This window comes from Dendropsophus ebraccatus, chromosome 2 (assembly GCF_027789765.1).
Source record: "Dendropsophus ebraccatus isolate aDenEbr1 chromosome 2, aDenEbr1.pat, whole genome shotgun sequence".
NCBI classification, from domain to species: Eukaryota; Metazoa; Chordata; class Amphibia; order Anura; family Hylidae; genus Dendropsophus; species Dendropsophus ebraccatus.
In genome coordinates, this window is record NC_091455.1 from 190,676,555 (window position 1) to 190,697,396 (window position 20,842).

At 42.9% G+C, this 20,842-nt stretch overlaps 1 protein-coding gene across 4 annotated transcripts in view; it reads left to right on the top strand.

Annotated features, from left to right (window-relative positions):
• PFKP (phosphofructokinase, platelet) overlaps nucleotides 1-20,842 on the top strand; it is an 87,169-nt gene that overhangs the window by 60,211 nt on the left and 6,116 nt on the right. For 2 of the 4 annotated variants that reach the window (XR_011361754.1, XM_069958933.1), the window contains exons 14-19: nucleotides 2,254-2,324; nucleotides 2,562-2,649; nucleotides 11,090-11,242; nucleotides 14,947-15,111; nucleotides 19,514-19,575; nucleotides 20,189-20,300. Coding sequence is in view for 3 of the 4 variants with exons in the window: in XM_069958933.1 (XP_069815034.1) it covers nucleotides 2,254-2,324; nucleotides 2,562-2,649; nucleotides 11,090-11,242; nucleotides 14,947-15,111; nucleotides 19,514-19,575; nucleotides 20,189-20,300 (651 nt within the window). In the remaining variant the exon portion in view is untranslated. Of the gene's footprint in view, nucleotides 1-2,253; nucleotides 2,325-2,561; nucleotides 2,650-6,094; nucleotides 6,248-11,089; nucleotides 11,243-14,946; nucleotides 15,112-19,513; nucleotides 19,576-20,188; nucleotides 20,301-20,842 lie in introns of all 4 variants that reach the window. The other 2 variants (XM_069958935.1, XM_069958934.1) reach the window with 2 other exon arrangements.

Below are 20,842 nucleotides of genomic sequence, written 5' to 3' on the forward strand. Positions count from 1 at the left end.
TCCCGGCACGTTTTAGGCAAAAATTACATCTGCCATAGCAAAGTACAATTAGTTGTGCAAAAAATAAGGGCTCACTTGGGTCTCTAGGTGGAAAAATGCAGGCGCTATGGCCTTATATACACGAGGAGGGAAAAACGAAAACGCAAAAATGAAAACTGGCTGTGTCCCCTAAGGGTTAAGGCCTTCTGGCCAATGTAAAAGGGGTTTTGGGCGTATTAAAGGGGTTGTCCAGCGGAAAAAAAATTCTTTCAAATGAACTGGTGTCAGAAAGTTATATAGATTTGTAATTTACTTCTATTTAAAAATCTCAAGTCTTCCCATACTTATCAGCTACTGTATGTCCTGCATGAAGTGCTGTTTTACTTACATTCGGACACAGTGCTCTCTACTGACATCTCTGGCCGAGACAGGAACTGCCCAGAGCAGTAGCAAACCCCCATAGAAAACCACGCCTGCTCAGAACAGTTCCTGTCTCGGCCAGAGATGTCAGCAGAGAGCACTGTGTCTGAATGTAAATAAAACAACACTTTCTGCAGGGCATACAGCAGCTGATAAGTATGGGAAGATTTGAGATTTTTAAATGGAAGTAAATTTAAACATTAAAAATTTTTCCCTCGATAACCCCTTTAATATCACTCTATATGTGTCTGAATTCCTCTTTATATGCTTCGCTCTTTCGCTCGCACTTATATATATTTATCTAAGCTTTAATGGTCACCCCTTTTTACCTTATATAAAGAAAATACACCACTCACTATGTAGAAACAGAACTTTACTAAACATACTAAATATTGTACAAATCACAGTGAGAATGACATAATCTAATCTACAGGGCACAATACAATACAATGCAATACAAATACAAACACCGAAGATTACAAATCATTAACCCAACATACACACATCACCCAACACCTAGCAATACCACACATAAACCCCTGCTACCCAGCATACATACACACATGCAATCCTATCCCTGGACTATGATACTTAGCCGGATGCTGTCTGGGTCTGATGGTGGTAGTAGTAGTCTTTCTCCCTCTGTCCAGGTAGGGATGGTGTGATGGTGGATGAAGATGTGAAGACCTCCCACCTTGCATCCCTATTGATGGGGGTTTTATACATAAGTTCAATGGGTGTGTTCCTGCTGTTTCTATGTACATGTGTAAGGTAGCCTGGAACTATGCCCCCATTGCCCTCTTCCCGGTGGTCACGCAAGTATTTCAGGGGCCAGTTCCATCTTGTGCTGCAGAAATGTGGAGTGGGCAAGTTCCAGGCCGAAACTAACCATTGTCATGATTGTCAGATGAAAAGGACAGCGCACATTCCATCTCCTATCTATCTATCTTCTATCTATCTATCTATCTATCTGTCTATCTATCTATCTCCATTTGTATATACCATTTGTATAATTTCCAATGGTGGGCCCTCTAGTCTATACATTTATACACACATACAGTACACTTCCCCCTTTACAATTCTGTCTCTAAAGCACATACACAATATCTATCTATCTATCTATCTATCTATCTATCTATCTATCTATCTATCTATCTATCCATCCATCCATCCATCTATCCAGGGCCGGCCTTTGGGGCGTGCAACCTGTGCGGTTGCACAGGGCACATCACTCCCGGCCAGCGGGGGGGCGCTCGGGCAGAAGAGACAGAGACAGCTGCACATCTAGCTATAAAAATGTGTGCTGTCTCTGTCTGCAGGAGAGCAGGCACACTATAGGAGGAGGGCGCAGGGCGATCAGCCATAGAGACGCCCGGGCAGAGAGAAGCAGCTCTGCATACTTATCTTTGGTGTAGAAAGGAGCGCTGTATGTCTGCAGGAGCGCCGTTAGAAATCACTGTAGGAGCAGGGTGCCGGGTAGGAGCTGGGGGAGCGATCGGGGCGGACAGACATACACAACATGTCGTGCTGTGTATGTCTGTCCGCCCCAATCGCTCCCCCAGCTGGCCGCCCGGCACCCTGCTCCTACAGTGGTTTCTAACGGCGCTCCTGCAGACATACAGCGCTCCTTTCACGCCAGGAGACGGTTTCGCACAGGGCGCCATCTTCCCTAAGGCCGGCTCTGTATCTATCTATCTATCTATCTATCTATCTATCTATCTGTCTATCTATCTATCTATCTATCTATCTATCTATCTATCTGTCTGTCTGTCAATCTATCTCTATTTGTATATTCCATTTGTATAATTTCCAATGGTGGGCCCTCTAGTCTGACACATATTTCTCATTTTTCAGATTAAAGAAATAAAATGGGGAGATGTTGGCGGCTGGACCGGCCAAGGGGGATCTCTCTTGGGCACCAAGAGGTAATTTTCACAGTGAATGTTATTTTTCTGCATTATCCTTTTATATGGCATATAATAATAGAGATCAGACCATGGTGTTTTTTGCTGTACGTTGGGATGTGAGCTGTGTGGATTAGCACTCGTACTATATCATTGGTGGCGCCAGCTCATTTATTATGGATTAGTACTTGCTTTAGATGCATGGCTGGGAGACTTGGCAGCAATACAGTAAAATCCAATTTTCTTTTCACATTTCAGAACTTTGCCTGCAAAATATTTTGATCAGATTGCTGAGCAGATACGTGCAAATAGCATCAATGCTTTGCTTGTCATCGGGGGGTTCGAGGTACACGTCTGTCCACTCAGAAATTATCTCTTTTCTTTTCTTGTTATGGTTTACTATTTTCTTTTTACCATTATAGTTTTAAGGCCAAGAATAGCGGTTTCTTTTCTTATTATAGTCCTACCTAGTAAGTCTATATTAATATATTAGGAAATAGCGTGAATAACAATTCTCTCCAAATCTCTAAATTTCTCCTTTTATTAGGTGGAAAATTTTACTTGAAATTACGGGAAATTAAAATTCCTTATATTGTTCCTGTCAGCAAACAATAAACTAATACAAGAAAAAGAAGAGGGGTCTATAGGTGGAGTTGTCTGTAGGAGGACGTGTCTATAGGAGGAGTTGTCTGTAGGAGGAGTTGTCTGTAGGAGGAGTTGTCTGTAGGAGGACGTGTCTATAGGAGGAGTTGTCTGTGGGAGGTGATATCTATAGGAGGAGTTGTCTATAGGAGGAGTTGTCTATAGGAGGATGTGTCTGTAGGAGGAGTTGTCTATAGGAGGACGTGTCTAAAGGAGGAGTTGTCTGTAGGAGGACGTGTCTATAGGAGGAGTTGTCTGTGGGAGGACGTGTCTATAGGAGGAGTTGTCTATAGGAGGAGTTGTCTGTAGGAGGAGTTGTCTGTAGGAGGACGTGTCTATAGGAGGAGTTGTCTATAGGAGGAGTTGTCTGTAGGAGAAGTTGTCTAGGAGGACGTGTCTATAGGAGGAGTCGTCTGTAGGAGGAGTTGTCTGTAGGAGAAGTTGTCTATAGGAGGACGTGTCTATAGGAGGAGTTGTCTGTAGGAGGAGTTGTCTGTAGGAGAAGTTGTCTATAGGAGGACGTGTCTATAGGAGGAGTTGTCTGTAGGAGGAGTTGTCTGTAGGAGGAGTTGTCTATAGGAGGAGTTGTCTATAGGAGGAGTTGTCTGTAGGAGGAGTTGTCTGTAGGAGGAGTTGTCTATAGGAGGAGTTGTCTATAGGAGGAGTTGTCTGTAGGAGGAAGTGTCTATAGGAGGACGTGTCTAAAGGAGGAGTTGTCTGTAGGAGAAGTTGTCTATAGGAGGACGTGTCTATAGGAGGAGTTGTCTGTAGGAGGAGTTGTCTGTAGGAGGAGTTGTCTATAGGAGGAGTTGTCTATAGGAGGAGTTGTCTGTAGGAGAAGTTGTCTATAGGAGGACGTGTCTAAAGTAGGAGTTGTCTATAGGAGGACGTGTCTAAAGGAGGAGTTGTCTATAGGAGGACGTGTCTATAGGAGGAGTTGTCTGTGGGAGGACGTGTCTATAGGAGGAGTTGTCTATAGGAGGAGTTGTCTGTAGGAGGAGTTGTCTGTAGGATGACGTGTCTATAGGAGGAGTTGTCTATAGGAGGAGTTGTCTGTAGGAGAAGTTGTCTAGGAGGACGTGTCTATAGGAGGAGTCGTCTGTAGGAGGAGTTGTCTGTAGGAGAAGTTGTCTATAGGAGGACGTGTCTATAGGAGGAGTTGTCTGTAGGAGGAGTTGTCTGTAGGAGAAGTTGTCTATAGGAGGACGTGTCTATAGGAGGAGTTGTCTGTAGGAGAAGTTGTCTATAGGAGGAGTTGTCTATAGGAGGAGTTGTCTGTAGGAGGAGTTGTCTATAGGAGGAGTTGTCTGTAGGAGGAGTTGTCTATAGGAGGAGTTGTCTATAGGAGGAGTTGTCTGTAGGAGGAAGTGTCTATAGGAGGACGTGTCTAAAGGAGGAGTTGTCTGTAGGAGAAGTTGTCTATAGGAGGACGTGTCTATAGGAGGAGTTGTCTGTAGGAGGAGTTGTCTGTAGGAGGAGTTGTCTATAGGAGGAGTTGTCTATAGGAGGAGTTGTCTGTAGGAGAAGTTGTCTATAGGAGGACGTGTCTAAAGTAGGAGTTGTCTGTAGGAGGACGTGTCTGTAGGAGGAAGTGTCTATAGGGGGAGGTGTCCTTGAAGGAGCTGTTTACAGGAGGAGTTATCTGTAGATGGAGTTTTCTAAGCTGTCTATAGGAGCAGTTTTCTGTAGAAGGGGATGTCTATAGGAGTAGTCTATAGAAGGAATTGTCTATAGGAGGAGGAGTTATCTATAAGAGGAGGCATCTATAGGAAGAAATGTCTATAGGAAGAGGTGTCTATAAGAAGAGGAGGAGTTGTCTAGAGTAGGAAGCATCTATATAGGAAGGATTCTGTAGGAGTTGCTGTCTATAGGAGGAGGAGTCTGCAGATGGATTTGTCTACAGGATAAGGAGTCTATAGTAAGAGGTGTCTATAGGAGGAACAGTGTATGGGAGGAGGAATCTATAGGAGGAGTTGTTTACAGGAGTCCAAAGGAAAGGGTGTCTATAGGAGGAGGAGTCTATAGGAAGAGGTGTCTAGAGGAGGAACAGTGTATAGGAGGAGGAATCTATAGGAGGAGTTGTCTACAGGAGGATGAGTCCATAGGAAAGGGTGTCTATAGGAGGAGGAGTCTATAGGTGGCGTTGTCTAAATGAGGAGTTGCCTATAGGAAGAAGTGTCTATAGGAGGAGATGGCTGCAGCAACCAATCTAATTTTAGTTTTTTCCTACAGAAGCAGCCTAATTTTCTGATACAAAAAAGTCTATAGTTATTAATAGCGGGTTGTTTATATTGCTGCAACCCTAGCAGGATAAGCCTTTAGTTTGATACACTGGATGCCGTAAGCAGCAGCCTGTATTCTGCTGACAGATTTACAGGGTACATTTGAAATCCTTGTGGCCCCCTTAGTTTTCTCCTAGAAGACTTGTGGCGTGAGTAGCTGCAGGAGTAGTTGCATCCAGGCTGAGCTTGTATAGAGAGGTGGCCGTACATGTCCACGGCTCTCTCAGTTCAAGTGTATAGGAGTTATAGAAACTGTAATTCTATATTAATTAAGGTAAATCAGATGAGAGAATATATCTTAGACGTTTTCATGTTTATTTTTTTGGTTTTATAAAACTATGTTCACATTATGATTATGACGTCCGCTTAGCGTGTACACTGTGTACCAAGAATATTATTAGCTCGACTGAGACCAAAAGAGTCCTTTTGGCCTCCATCGGGTTGGTTTATGTCAATTTACCCCCCCCCCCCCAAAAAAAAAAAAAGAAGTATGAATAACATAGTAGACTACACTATCCCATGTAGTAAAGGAGTATACCATGCAGTTATGCAGTATAGGTGATGGAGGTCATTGTATAGCAACCAGTCGCAGACCTGTTACGTCTGCTATATGTGAAATAAAGGCTATTAACATGATGTGAACAGAGCTTTATGTTATATGTTATGTTTATGATTATGTTTTCTTGTCATTTATGTTTTATTATGTTTGTTTTGAATCTTTTCTATGTGTAGTGGTTCCTTCCCAAGTGTATCTGTGTGCTGTGGTAGAAATGGCTTCTCCCCATCGTCCCTTAAGGCCCATTTTCCCCCCCTACAACGACTGTGTCTTCTTTTTTTCCCTCCCTACACTGTGCCTGTGCCTCCCAGGCCTACTTGGGACTGATGGAACTGACCGTCGCCCGAGGGAAATATGAGGAATTCTGTATCCCAATGGTTATGGTTCCCGCTACTGTCTCCAACAATGTGCCGGGTTCAGATTTCAGCATTGGCGCAGATACTGCTCTGAACACTATAACAGATGTAAGTTTAATCAGACTTATGTGAGTGCACGTACTTACCCACACATCACTTTAATCCCGTGACTGTGGCCTTATTTATCAGAGAAAAAAATCCAGAAGTGGCCGGGAATGGGGGTTGTCTGTATCGGCCAAGCTCCTTGCCCACCCTGCCTCACCACGTTGAGTTGTAACAAACTTTTGACATGTCTGTCTTGAAAGTTTTGATCAGGTCTGGAGGCAGGAGAAGCACATGGCTGAGTGCTTTACTCTGCGGCTCATTGCTGTATTTCAGGGGTAGGAAACCTTGGCTCTCCGACTGTTGCAAAACTACAGCTCCCATCATACCTGGACAGCCAAAGCTAAAGCTTTGGCTGTCTAGGCATGATGGAAGTTGTAGTTTTGTAACAGCTGGAGAGCCAAGGTTCCCTACCCCTGTTCTATCTGTTGTAGAAGATGGCTCCTATAGTAAGTCTATGGAGCCCATCTTCTGCAATAGAGCAACAAATCAGGGAGTGAAGCACTCAGTCACGTGCTTCTCCCAGCCTAATCTAGCAACCAATGGGGCTCTGAACACCCCAACCAATCAAAACTCTTCACATCTATGTGTCACCTGAAAAATTTTTTTTAAGTGATAGTAACATTTTAAATTGTCACCTGGAGAGCTAGTGTGCCCTAGCTAGCGCTAGACTAGGAAACAGACAGATCTACAATATGGCTGCCTCCATTCTATGTGTATACAGAGTGATCAGCCCATCCCCTATAATGTACAGGACTATAATCTTATTCCAATGTGGAAATTAAGTTGTCTGCAAACTCTGATAAATAAAGCCACAGGCGACATCACACGGCGGTGAGTATTGCATGCTGCATGCATAACGCTGTTTGCACTTTATTTAACCCACTCTCTTCCTTGCTGCTCATCATCATCACCTCATGACCGCACGTGGCTCGTAATGTCAGCTTAGTAGTCCTGTAGATTGCTAGCTCCTATGTAGAGTTTGCTTCAGCATAGATGTGTGCCTTTAGTAAAGCAAATGAATGCTGCCCGGTGGCATTCTGCTAAAGCTATCCTGTAAAACCAGTTGTCTTACAAAGCAACAAGACGTCTTGAGAAAAGTCCTGAATGCTGTGATGTTAGTAAATGAGCCGCTATTACACATAGTAGCATGGATCGCTGCTGGCGTCCCAGCTATGGCTTCTCCAGGATCCATCCTTCCCCAGAGCTGTCTCATTGATGCATCTGTACTGTCCCTTATGTGTGTCCAGCATCTGAACCTCTGTACGTATGCCATTCCTGTTGGTCAAGTAAAAAAGTCCAAGGATCCACCAAGATTCTGTGATCTTGGAACAGCATCTCAGTGCGTTGTCCAACTTGTATGTAGCATGGTTTTTATTCTTAGATGTTATAGGTGATGTTGTACGGAGGTAAGGTCCTTTTAGCTTTACCAGTGAAATGTGACTTTCCTAAAGGGAATCTCTCAGCCACAATTCCCATTCCAAACTGCTGATACTTTTACATAGCTGTGAGGTCAAGGAGACACATGATACCTTTGATATATCCATCTTTGCTTCCGTAACATAGATGCTTTTATTCTCTTGTGCACAATGAGGTGTTCCCAAGTTTCTGAAGTGGGAAGGGAAGCGAGGAGGCGTTACAGCCCTAAGCATTCCAGGAGTTCAGGAACGCCTCCTTGCACACTTTTGTGTGTTCTGGAAGCACAGATAGATATATGAAAGGTACCATGTGTCTCCTTGATCTAACAGTGTCTGCAGTTTGGGGCATGAATTGCTGCTGGCAGATTTTCTTTAAAGAGGTTATATGGGAATAGATCAAACACGTGAATAATAATGGAACTATTTATGGGGAAAAGCAGATCTTTTCCCCTTATTCCCATAAAGCCCCTTTAGAATTGAATATGTCTTATTGGAAATGCAGTCTGGTCTGCAGGCAGCATGTTACAAAGTAGGAGGAGCTGAGCACACAGATAAATAGTTGTATGGAAAAAGTTCCAGGATAACTTAATTCCTGCTCATTCTGGCCTAACAAATCAGGTGGGCGGTCCTACTCTGTGATCAACAGCTTTGTATATGCACAGATAGCTGTCAGTCATTAAGTAGGACGTCCCCCTTGACTATTTAGACCAAAAAGAACAGAGATTGATTTGAATAAATTACAAGTTATCCCAACCAAGCTATATATACACGTCTGCTCGGCTCCTGCAGCCTGCACTGTGACAGGTTCACTTTAAGTAGATCAAACTCAGATCTCTCCATGTTCACCTCAAGACTCTTGCAATCTAGACCCCTTTACTAGACATAAAAGATGTGTTCTAGCTCCAGCATGTTGGACAGCCTCTAGCTGTGAAATCTAAGCTGACTTTATTTAGACCATATACCAATATAACTTTTCCAACCGCAGTCGCTGTACAAATCCTCTGACCTTGCCGTCCTATCAATAAAGCATGGGTCCTGACGCCAGATGACTTGCTTTTAACAATGAGAAGTGCAAATCGAACACTTATCCGTAATCACCACCAACCTATACAGATTACGTAATCATTTCTTACGCTGCCTGTGCTTATACCTCTGCTCCTCCACCCATAACACACTTATATATGGATGCAATGGGCGTCTCTGCATCAGTATATAGCCTATGGAGGATACAAGAAGAAATGCTCCATAAGGCTCCTCTCATGCTTCCAGTATTATGCGACCATGAGTCTAACCGGACACCTAGAGAACAAAATCACAAATTTTTATGATTTTTTTTTAACACTTACACATTAATCGACAAGAATAAAATGATCCAAATACAAGTAAAAGAATGAAAAATTCACAAAGGATGAGTAAAGAGTTAAAATGCCGTACTGATGTGGTGGACAAGTAAAGACTGTAGGAAGTGTTATGTGAGTACAGTAAGATGAGGCCACTCTTAGTAGAACCTACTCTTAGTAGAGATGAGCGCCACTCAAGTATACACGAGTGCTATAGTTAGACATTGGAACACCGGCGGCTGAAGAAGTTGAATGCAGCCATAGGGAGTCCTGGAAAACATGGATACAACCATAGCCCACAACTACACAATGTTTTCTTTTGGCCGTTTGTTGGCTGTTTTTTTTTTTTTTTTTTTTTGGGACATCCTTAATTTTGTTGCCAAGTAAGGCCCATTAGTTTAAAATAACTTCTGTAATTTTTAAATAACTTCTGTTATTTGGCTGCAAAATGATGCCTGTCCAAAAAAAAAAAAGTCAAACGGTCAAAAAAAGACATTGTGCGGTCATGGCCCATGGCTGTATCCATGTTTTTGCTACTTCTTCAACCGCCGGTATTTCAGTTCTGAACGATTGGTCTCGTACACGTTTTGAGTTGCCCTCATTTCTAACCCTTAAAGGGGTTTTCTGTGAAAAATTAACTTTTGCCCTATCCACTGGAAAGGGGAAAAGTAGGAGATCACGGGGAGTCCAACCCCTGAACCCCCGGCAATCTCCGTATCGGACCCCGCCAGCTCTGTTATGAATAGAGACCTGGGTCGGCATGTGACCAGCAGCTCTATTCATTCGTATGGAGCGACGGAAAGAGCCGAGTACAATGCTTTTCCACCATACTTGGCTCTTTCCTTCGCTCCATAGGAATGAATAGAGCTCCGCTAACCTGGGGCTCTATTATTCATAACAGAGCCGTTGGGGTCCTATAAGGAGATCCGACGGGGTGGGGGTTCCGGGGTCGGCTCCACCCCCCCCCCCCCCCTGCGATCTCCTACTTTTCCCATATCATGTATAGGGGAAAAGTTAATTTTTCCCGGATTGCCCCTTAAAGCTACATTCACGCATCCTGTCCTCAATTGCAGATCCGCTATTATGGACACATTGCTTAGCTGTCAGCAATGTGCAGGGACCCATTGATCGAAAAGGTTGATCATGGGCCCCATCACGGATTCATAATGACTACGGATTTTTTTATGGGGCCATAGAAATCAACAGGTCCGCAATTGCTGATCAGCATGTGTGAATGAGGCATTAGTTTCCTTATTGTTCACAATGCCCTAATAACTAATCAGGTTTAGATTATTAGAGAGATTGGTCTCCCTGGAGGACCCTGCACATCTATACATTAAAAGCCATTAATTGCAATATTTCCTTTTCCCTATGGGGGTGCTGTGGGTAAATTGAAGACTTGCAGCTAAGTTCTCCTACAGATTACTGCTCATGGGAGATTTCACAACCTGTGATCAGGTTACTATGAAAGGGTGAATGGGGATCCTCAAGAAAGTGCATGATCCAGCCATGCTGCCCAGTACTTTATTAAGAGATAATGCAAGACATCAAGTGTCACCATGCCAAGATCCGACCATGCCAGGTTTAGTTTCATACCAGTTGTGGCTCAGGGCATCTACCATCCTCTATTGGTCTTTAGACAGTTTTAACCCTTTACTCTTGTCCTCTTTTGCCGCCCATCAATTAACACACAATAATGTGATATTCCTGCTCTAAAAACTAACTTGGCTTCTCCACTTCTGCTGACCTTTCTGCTTACGACATTGTGATCTCCTCATAAGTTTTCCCCCGTTTTTACGCTCTGCATGGGGGGCGAGCTTCTAAATCCATTTCAGACCTTAATTGCGCCAATGCGACCCCAGTGCACTCTTTTTTTTTTTCTCATTTGGGCACCGCAGTAATTGCTAAACATCATCAAACTATTAACAGTAATGGAGCCAACACTGACCAATCCACCAAACCATCCCGCCAACTAAGTGGTCACCGTTCCCCTATGCTTTTGGGAAGCCAGACCTCCCAGCGCACAGAAGGAGCCACTAACACGCATACATTAATGGTCCGCTAAGCACATGTTCATGCTGCCACCGCAGGCTTTTGAGAGTATGCTGCAGTTAGCTGAGGCTCGGGGCACTTACGAAGAGTTTTGCATCCCCATGTGCGTTGTGCCCTCAACCATTAGCAACAATGTTCCTGGCACTGACCTAAGTCTTGGCGCTGACACTGCACTCAATGCCATTATGGAGGTAAGATGTCTTGCTTTTTTTCAGAATCGTTTTAAGATGGCGTCATGGACATAGTCATAACCGGACTCATTTCGGTCTTATGATTCATGAACAACATGACTTTGAATGAACAAATTTATGTCTTCTTTCAGGTTTATAAGTTGGGCTATTTTGCCTATTGGAGACTATGTGTAAAATAGTTTCCTGTTTTTTTTTTTTCTTAAACGGAATGCGTCATCAGAAAATCACCTATTGTTTTAAGTTTTTATGTTAAACATCATTGTTAAGAATTTTTGGTGATGTTTTTTCTAGTTCTTCATCTTACAATCTATGTTTTAAAATAATCCTGAAATCTTGCAGTTTTTATTCTGACCACTAAGCCTAATAATAAGATGACACATCCTGTTGTCTACAGAGCACTCCCAGCAATGCCTTTCTTATCATCCCAGACAGCATTATAGTGACACTGGTCTATAGATGACATATCACTTAAAATTGCTAAAGCTTAGAGGTCAGACTCTCTCTCCCTATAGAGTGACCTCTGCACAGGTCACAGAGCATGCCCAGAAAATACTCATAGAAACATAGAAGATTGTAGGCAGAAAAAGACCACGTGATGCATCTAGTCTGCCCTTAATACAAGTAAATAGGTTCCCCTCCAGTCGGTTGTGTTCCATGTGCATAGTACTTGCTGTAAAACATACCTCTAAATGCGGTTAAAAAGAGCTCCAGCAAGATGGATGCCCCCCTATCTGTATATAATGTCTATAATAATTTAAAAAAATGGGGTCATGGATTGTGACTCTGTGGGTACAAATGGGTACTTCATCCAGGGCAAAGCATAGCATAGAGAGCCATACTAATCATAAGGAAGAAGGGACATCTTGCATTGCTGTGTAAGGGTCCTATTCCATGGGTCGACCAGGGCCCGATTAATAATGTAAGCGAGCGCCTATCTGCTAGATCGGCGCTCGTTTACTGGGCCTACTCCATGGCCCAATAATCGTTTAGCGAGGGCCCTTGTTTAACCATCATACATTACCTACCATGTTGCAGGGCTTCTCTCGCGCTCCACTTCCTCCCGGTCCCGTGTGCAGCAGCAGCTTCGGTGCGGCCTGTCTGAGCGGCGGTCCTGGCCAGTGATTGGCTGAGCGCTCTGTCAGCTCAGACAGGCCGCACCGAAGCTGCTGCTGCGCGTGAGCGGGAGGAAGAAGGAGCGCAGGAGAAGGCCCACAACATGGTTAGGTAATGTATGTTGCTTATGAAATCGTCGGTCGCCCGCCGCGCACCGCTATTCCACGCAGCGATGCGCGGGTGGCGACCGATGATTTTAGGTTTAAACTTAAATGAACAATCCGCCGACGACACGATCATTGGCTGATTGTTCTTTCTATTCCACATAGTGATAATCGGCTGAATCGGGCCGATTCGGCCGATTATCGCTCTATGGAATAGGCCCCTAAGCCTATATAACCTATTTAAGGGCAGTGGAGAGGGGGGAAACCCACTAAGGACCACCCCATTGACTTATGGTTTAGGCAGCATGAAAGTGATGACAGGTTTCCATTACTCTTTCTAGAGTCATCTTTGATGACTGGTGCAAGAAATTGACAGCCTAAGTAGTAGCCTAATAATATTATACAAGGCATTTATCCCTTATAAACTATTAGCATGTCACATGACACATTGTTTCCCGCTGCACTATTATTAACCTACACAAATATATGCTCAACCATATTACATTCTATACATCACACTGTAAAAATCACAAACCACTGACATCATTGGGACAATAAAGCAATAAAACGCCACCGCCCATGTGATATACATGGACACAATATGAAGAGGAAACTGGTAAAAGTGCAGCCACTGCCTGTGAGCTATTGTGTGCTGGTGCCGGATAAGGTGATGACAGGCCGTGCAATGAGAGGATTGCAGGAAGGTGATAAGCGGCAACATGCTATCAGATGGTTACAGCTCGTCTTCCTCCTCCTCCTCCGTGTTATGTCACAGACATCCATTATATCGGACACTGAAATATTTAGACTCCATTCATCTTCCTGTTCTTATTAGATTATATTGCATGTCACTTCCATCAGATACACAGGTGATGTTTCCTAAGGATTTTGCACAGCGCATAGCGTATATGCAGCATCTACTATCTAAATATTCAGACAAGGATCATTAATATATGCAGAATAGTACATTAGGTTCACTCTTTTCCACAAATTTTAATCAGTGAAGCTGATTTCACGTGTGTCATTTAGATGCAGTTTTTGAAGCCATGATTGCCAGTAGTGTATTATTATAGGTGTATATATATATATATATATATATATATATATATATATATATATATATATTGCAGTGAAATGATAGAATCAGTGATTTGATCAAACCCCGGGAAATAATGGAATGTTCCATCATTTCCCTAGGGATTTTATCAAATGCCTGACCCCTTTCAGGGAAATGACGGAATGAACGATCGAGGAGTTGCCCGGCTCTATGTTTGGCAGCGGAGGCGGACAGGGGAGCAGAGCAGCACACCTCCCCGGCAGGCATATGGCAATGGGGCAGATGGGACTGGGGGCGGATGGGGAGCAGAGCGGCACACCTCCCAGCAGGCATACAGCGTTGTGGAGGACGGGGAGCAAAGCGGACAGGCCGGGGGAGCAGGAGGCATGTCGCAGGGTGGACGGGGAGCGGAACGGCACACCTTCGGGCAGGTGTACGGCTGCGGGGGCGGACAGGCCGGGGGAGCAGGAGGCGTGTAGCAGGGAAAACAAGCGGAACGAGGAGCAGGGCGGACAGGCTGGGGGAGCAGAGAGGCGATACGGTAAGCGAATTCTATGTCGCAGGGGGAAATGATAGAGTTCATTCCATCGTTTTTTTATTTCCTGGGATATATATATATTGTTCTTTTTCTGTCTTAAAGGATTTTTCTGGGCTAATTGGTTGACATGCTACATAGTGGATGAGGCTGGAATTACTTGGCTCCTTCTCTGCATAGTGGTCGGATCTGGATACTGCAGCTCATCTCACATGTTTTTTTAACAGAACCTGAGCAGCAGTTACACGTCACCACCACTACACAGTGAATGGAGCTAGCAGTTACCAGCCCCATACACTGTGTAGTGCGGGCGCTGAACTGCTGATCCGTGGGGGTGCCAAATTGTCACCCAACCAAAAAGCGATTGATGGCTTGCCCTGAAGATAACCTGGACCTTTTAAAAATTGCATGCCAGCAGGTAACGTGGTGATCACTGAGCAGACCCTTCCCTCCTGGCATGCATTTGGAGAAGATTCTTTCCTATAAAGTCCAACTCTTAGTAATGGCTTCAAATACTGCATAGTAAAAAAAAAAACAAAAAAAAAACAAAACTGCACACAATGTCATGTGTGAAACCTCCCCATACAAGATCACAGATCTAATACCCCCCCTCCCTCCCCCCAAGTGATCAGTAACAATCTCATTGAATGCCATGGAAGCAGAACTTGATGGATCTGATGCAAACAAAATGCTAAAACAAACTTGTTTGGCGACAGTCTGGTCCGTACACTAAAAAAAAACTAAAAACATATATATATATATATATGTTTATTTTTTCCTATCGTCTATTGTTAGTGCTGAAAAATATAGCACTGTATGAGCGCCAGCCTGTGACAAGTGATTGGGTTTTCTATGTGACATTATTCTGTATTTTTGCACCATGCATTTTGATTAGACTTGTGATCGCATCAAACAATCTGCCAGCGGAACCAAGAGGCGCGTCTTCATCATTGAAACAATGGGAGGCTACTGCGGCTACCTGGCCAACATGGGAGGTCTCGCTGCTGGTGCCGATGCAGCCTACATCTTTGAGGAACAATTTGACATTCGTGAACTCCAGGTATATATGAATATATTGTGCCCAATGATGTAAATAGTAGGTGAAGGCAAAGTATTATATCGCTTTTAGCTTACTATAATACTTACTTACTTACTATATACTTATTCTCACTATATATTCTATTATTACTTTCATAATATATCTTTAGTGGTTAGGGATTCATTTTCTAGTAATATAGAGATACAAATCCTCTGCATAAACATAGCATTAAATTATAACATTTTGGCTGCCTGTCATCACCACTAGGGGGACCTATTGTTATCATTGTGTTTCGTGTTTGTAACGGGTAGAGGAAGCACAAGAGAGTGTATATGAGACTCTCACCTGATTTTGTTGTGCAAATGCAAGACACAACACTCAATATAAGCATGTATTTAAACCACAGCCACTCCCAGGAACCAAACAGGTTGCTACAAATCGAGAAATCCTCCACTCCAACTCTGGGAAGAAACAATGGGCGCAGGTCCAGAAAAAAAAGAAAATGTATTTTTAAAAACACAACGCGTTTCGAAGTCGTGCTGACTCCTTTCTCAAGTGTCTTAAGTCACTTGAGAAAGTAGTCAGCAAGACTTCGAAACGCGTTGTGTTTTTAAAAATAAATTTTCTTTTATATACCACATTGTATACGAATAGAGAAACACAATGGGCTTAATTCATAAAAATATATAAAGAATTTTTATTGTATATAATAGGTACCAATACACAAACAATTGTAACCAATATAAAAAGTTATTTTAAAAAATTTTGACCCCAATAAAAATACATATAAGAATGGTGTCAGCAATGCGGTATTATACCCATAACAATTTTCTAAAATGGGAATATAGCTATAAAGTGCATAGAATCATATACTGTTCTAGTACTGACCCAATATCATTCCACATATAAACAAAGACAGCCAAGTGGCCACTATAGCATTTAGAAAATATTGCACATACCCATATTGTCTGACACCGCACAAGCCGTTCCTACGTACGTTTCGCTGTTGCACGCTTCCTCGGGGAACTGCCTACTTCTGATCTTACCCCCCTTAAATATGCTTCAATACTAATTGATAGCCATGCTCCTTCCGGGACTGCGGCGCGCTGGACCGGAAGCGGAGGCCGCGTCACATCCGGTCCGGCAGCTCACCCCAAGTGCGCATGTCCGCAACAGAAGACGTCACGGACATGCGCACATCAGGTACTGAGGCCGGCAGGATGCGACGACGGCGTCAGCAACCGCTCCAGTGCGCACGCCCGGGAATGTTAGGTCACATGGCTCTGTTTAACCAATCATGGATTCGCTTTTCATGATGCTGAGAAACATTATCAAAGGACACTCTCTGAATACGAAGCCCTCGCTCTCACAATAACATTGTGTATACATGATTATAACAATTACCAGGGTAATCATTGCCTTTAGAGAGAATATAATATATATATAAATATACAAAAGCGTGAAAATCGTGAGACATAATTATGAATATATATAATAATAAAGAAAATATGTTTTATAATACAATAATAAGAAAAATGTGAATATAGATCATATAAAGTGATATAATGGACAATAGTGAAACATGATTATATCAAAAATCATGATTATAAGTGATTAATTATAATAAAGTACATTTAAAGTGCAGCACAAAAAAAAAAAACGCAAAAAACACTAAAAACAAAAATACCTAATGTGAATAGTGATAAGGGTTATATCCCAAAAATTGTAAAAACAAACACATATTGTGTAATAGCTATATTATCTACATATATATACATACACATATACCTAAATATACACATATATAAGATAAAATACATATATATATACACCCATAAATCCAAAAGAATTTTTTTAAGGCAATAATTTATTCGTTGTATACAAAGGAGAGAATAGCATTTCCCATGTAGAGAGATATCTCTCAAAGCATCATAAACCTCATTCCTCCAACACGAAGGAAGTTCCACACATGTCCACCAGATGAAATCTTCTCCAAAGTCTCAGTAATATACAGTAAGAAAAAATAAAAAAACCTAAAATAGTAGGAAAACCTGCAGGAATATAATTCCGCAGAAAAAGAAGCACAGAAAGAAAAAGAAGACAGAAGAAAGGATAAAAAAACAAGATATTAATACATGGATTTACAAAAATGAAACAAAACTACAATTCTCATTCATGCCCATAGGGGCCAGGGTACCTAAAATAGTGATCCAACGACATTCCTTTTGAGCTAAAATCTTCCGCACATTGCCCCCTCTGATTCCAACCTTGACTTTCTCGATCCCTCTCACCAGAAAACTTTTTGGGTCACTGTCATGATAAAGTTTAAAATGTTTGGGTATTGTTTTTAAGGTTTCTATTTCATCGATATTTTTTGCCGCCACAATTCCCCTTACGTGTTCCCTCACTCTGATCTTTAATTCTCGAGAGGTGAGTCCCACATATATCTTGCCACACCCACACGTGGCATAATACACCACGTGTGTGCTGCTGCAAGACACATAGTCCCTAATTTTGAATTCCCGTTCTCCATCAGCCGAGGAGAAAGAGTTTGTTCTCAATATATTGGGGCAGGCTACACAGTTACCACAGGGGTAACATCCGGTTCTCACATGTGTCCGTCCAAACGGATTATCTGGTTTTGCCACATAGTGGCTTTTTACGAGAATGTCTTTTAAATTCTTCCCCCTTCTCGCCGTCATAGCTGGAACCTTTGGCAACTTTGCTGCTAGCACTGGGTCTGTACATAAGACCGGCCAGTGCTTTTTAAAAATTCCCCTCATTGTTTCCCATTTACAATTAAATGTTGAGACAAATCTAATTGTGCCATCATTTTTATTTTTTATCTTTCTACCCGTCTGTAGTATATCTTCTCGCTTAGTGTTTTTAGCTCGTCTAAAGCCCCTCTCTATCGTTCGGTTACTGTAGCCCCTTTCTCTAAACCGATCCTTAAGATCCTCTGCCTGGGCTTTAAACTTATTTTCAGAGGAGCATATCCGTCTCATGCGCAAAAACTGACCAGTAGGTACAGCTCTGATGGTGGCTGGAGTGTGTGCAGATGTCGCATGCAACAGAGAGTTTGTCGCCGTAGATTTACGGAAGACATCGGTCTGCAGCATGCCATCCTCACCACACTCAATTTGGATGTCCAAAAATTCTATTTTTTTCAGATCACTCTTATATGTAAGTTTTATGTTGACATCATTTGTATTTAATTCTTCCATAAAGCCCTTTAACTCGGACTCCGACCCCTGCCAAACAAAAAGAACATCATCTATATAACGTAACCAACACTGGACATGGGGTGCAGCCTGGGCGCCCCCACACTGAAAAACCCCCCTCTCCCAGAATCCCAGGAAGAGGTTGGCGTATGAAGGCGCACAGGCCGCCCCCATGGCCGTGCCGCGCATTTGTAAATAAAAATTGTCCTTAAACACAAAAAAATTGTGTGTTAACACAAATCGTAATAATTCCAAAATTAAATGGCAGGTATCGGAGTCCCAATGGCTCATATCCAGGAAGAATTTCACAGCCCGTAAACCATCATCATGCCGGATACACGTATATAAAGACTCAACATCTGCAGCAACTAGAAGCATATCGGGGTCCACAAAGATCCCGTCAATCCTCGCCAGGGCGTCCGAGGTGTCCTTGATATAAGAAGGTAAAGTACTTACTAATGGTTTTAGATAAAAATCTATAAATCTACAAACTGGATCACATAGTCCATCTATGCCAGACACTATCGGACGGCCCGGCGGGTTAACAGGATCTTTGTGGACCTTTGGGAGAAGATAAAAGGTCGGTATCTGTGGGTGTACTTGCATTAATCCATCATAGATCTTTTTAGGAATAATCCCTTCTTCTACTGCACGGTCTAATATTTTTTGTAATTCTACAGAGAAGGGACCCACAGGATTATATGGTAGTTTATTATAAGTATTTTTGTCTCTTAGCTGCTTAAAAGCTTCTCGCTCGTATTTAATTGTGGGCCACACCACAACGTTCCCCCCCTTATCTGCCGCTTTAAACACTACATCATCCAATGTCCCCAGGTCTTTTAATGCATCACGTTGAATTTTATTAAGATTATCCCCCATTATAGATGAGGAGACATCTTTAAATTCTTTTTCAACTAACTTAGTAAATATTTCCACCTGTGGGCAAAGCGACAAAGGGGGGAACGTTTATATACCACATTGCCTACCTGGACCTGCGCCCATTGTTTTTACCCAGAGTTGGAGGGGAGGATTTGTCGATTTATTACACGCACAGACAGCGAGCGAGAGCAGGGAAAGGGGCTGCCTATTGAAGTCAGTGATGGTCTGCTGCTGCCACTGCTTCTATTACACAAGGCAGGGGACAAAGCAAATGGCAATAGTTAACACTTGAATAATGATGAATGTTTTATCCTTTTACATAGGCAAATGTGGAGCATTTAACAGAAAAGATGAAGACAGATATCCAGAGAGGCCTTGTGCTGAGGTACAAACATCACCCTCATGACCTACACACATTGTATTAGGGCATTTTACTGACTCCAGAGCCACATGCAAATTTCTCATTTAAAGCGACTCTGTACCCACAATCTGCCCCCCCCCAAACTATTTGTACCTTCGGATAGGAGAATACCTGCCTGGATCATGCCTAATGATGAAGAGGATGGGGAGGAGGGATGGGGGGCTGGTGCAAGCCTAATGCACAGACACTCTAGGCCACGCCAGTTTGGCACAGGGCTGTAAGTTTAAAAGTTTTTTTAGGACAATAACTGCATCACCTGCCGAACGGACCCCAGGACAGATCTTGGATTAAAAGCAGCTATAAAAAGGTACAAGCGGTTTGGGGTGGGCAGATTGTGGGTACAGAGTCACTTTAAGCGACAGCTATCCCCCCGGTCTCTCTTTATTCCATATACATGAACGTTGGGAATGGCCGAGCGCTCATGTGTTGGCAATGGAGAGAGTTAGGTAAGCTGCTTTTAGACTCCTCAGGGGGCAGGGTAACAAAAGGGTCAGGCAGTTGATAGCCACCATTTTTACATACTCTATCCATAGAGCTATAAAGCAGCTTTTCACTCTTTTTGCATTTACTTATTCAGGAATGAAAACAGCAACGAGAACTACACAACAGACTTCATATATCAGCTCTATTCTGAGGAAGGGAAGGGAGTGTTTGACTGCAGGAAGAATGTACTGGGCCACATGCAACAGGTAATGTATAGAAAGCTGCTTATTATGTGAGCTATGTGGGAAGGGTTAAGGGGTTTATTTTTATAACATTGAAAACATAGACACCAGAACATCAAAGGGGAACACTAAAAGAGCAACCGTTTGTCATAATACTGGTGAATCCTATAGGAAAGGTGGGCTGCCTCAGTAGTAGGGGCAACACCTATGGTACAGCTGGGACTGGTGGTCCCACGGTCATTTACTGTAGCTTCTGTCACATGACATAAAGGCCTGACAAGGTAATCCCACTCTCCTTAGTCTGGGCTGCTCTTTGTTGTTCTCCATGCTGCTGCTGTTTTGCATGGTGTATTATAGGGATATAGATGAGCAGGGTACCCTTTTTTGTTTGTGGGGGGGGGGGGGGGGGGGCAGTGTATGGAAGACATAATAGCAGCTAGTCTCCACCCACATGGTCAACGACAACTGAAAATTAGAGATGAAGCCTGTAGAGAGGAAAACTGGTGAACCATGCCATATACCAATTATATAATGGCCAAAGGTAGTGTTACACACACACACCAGGT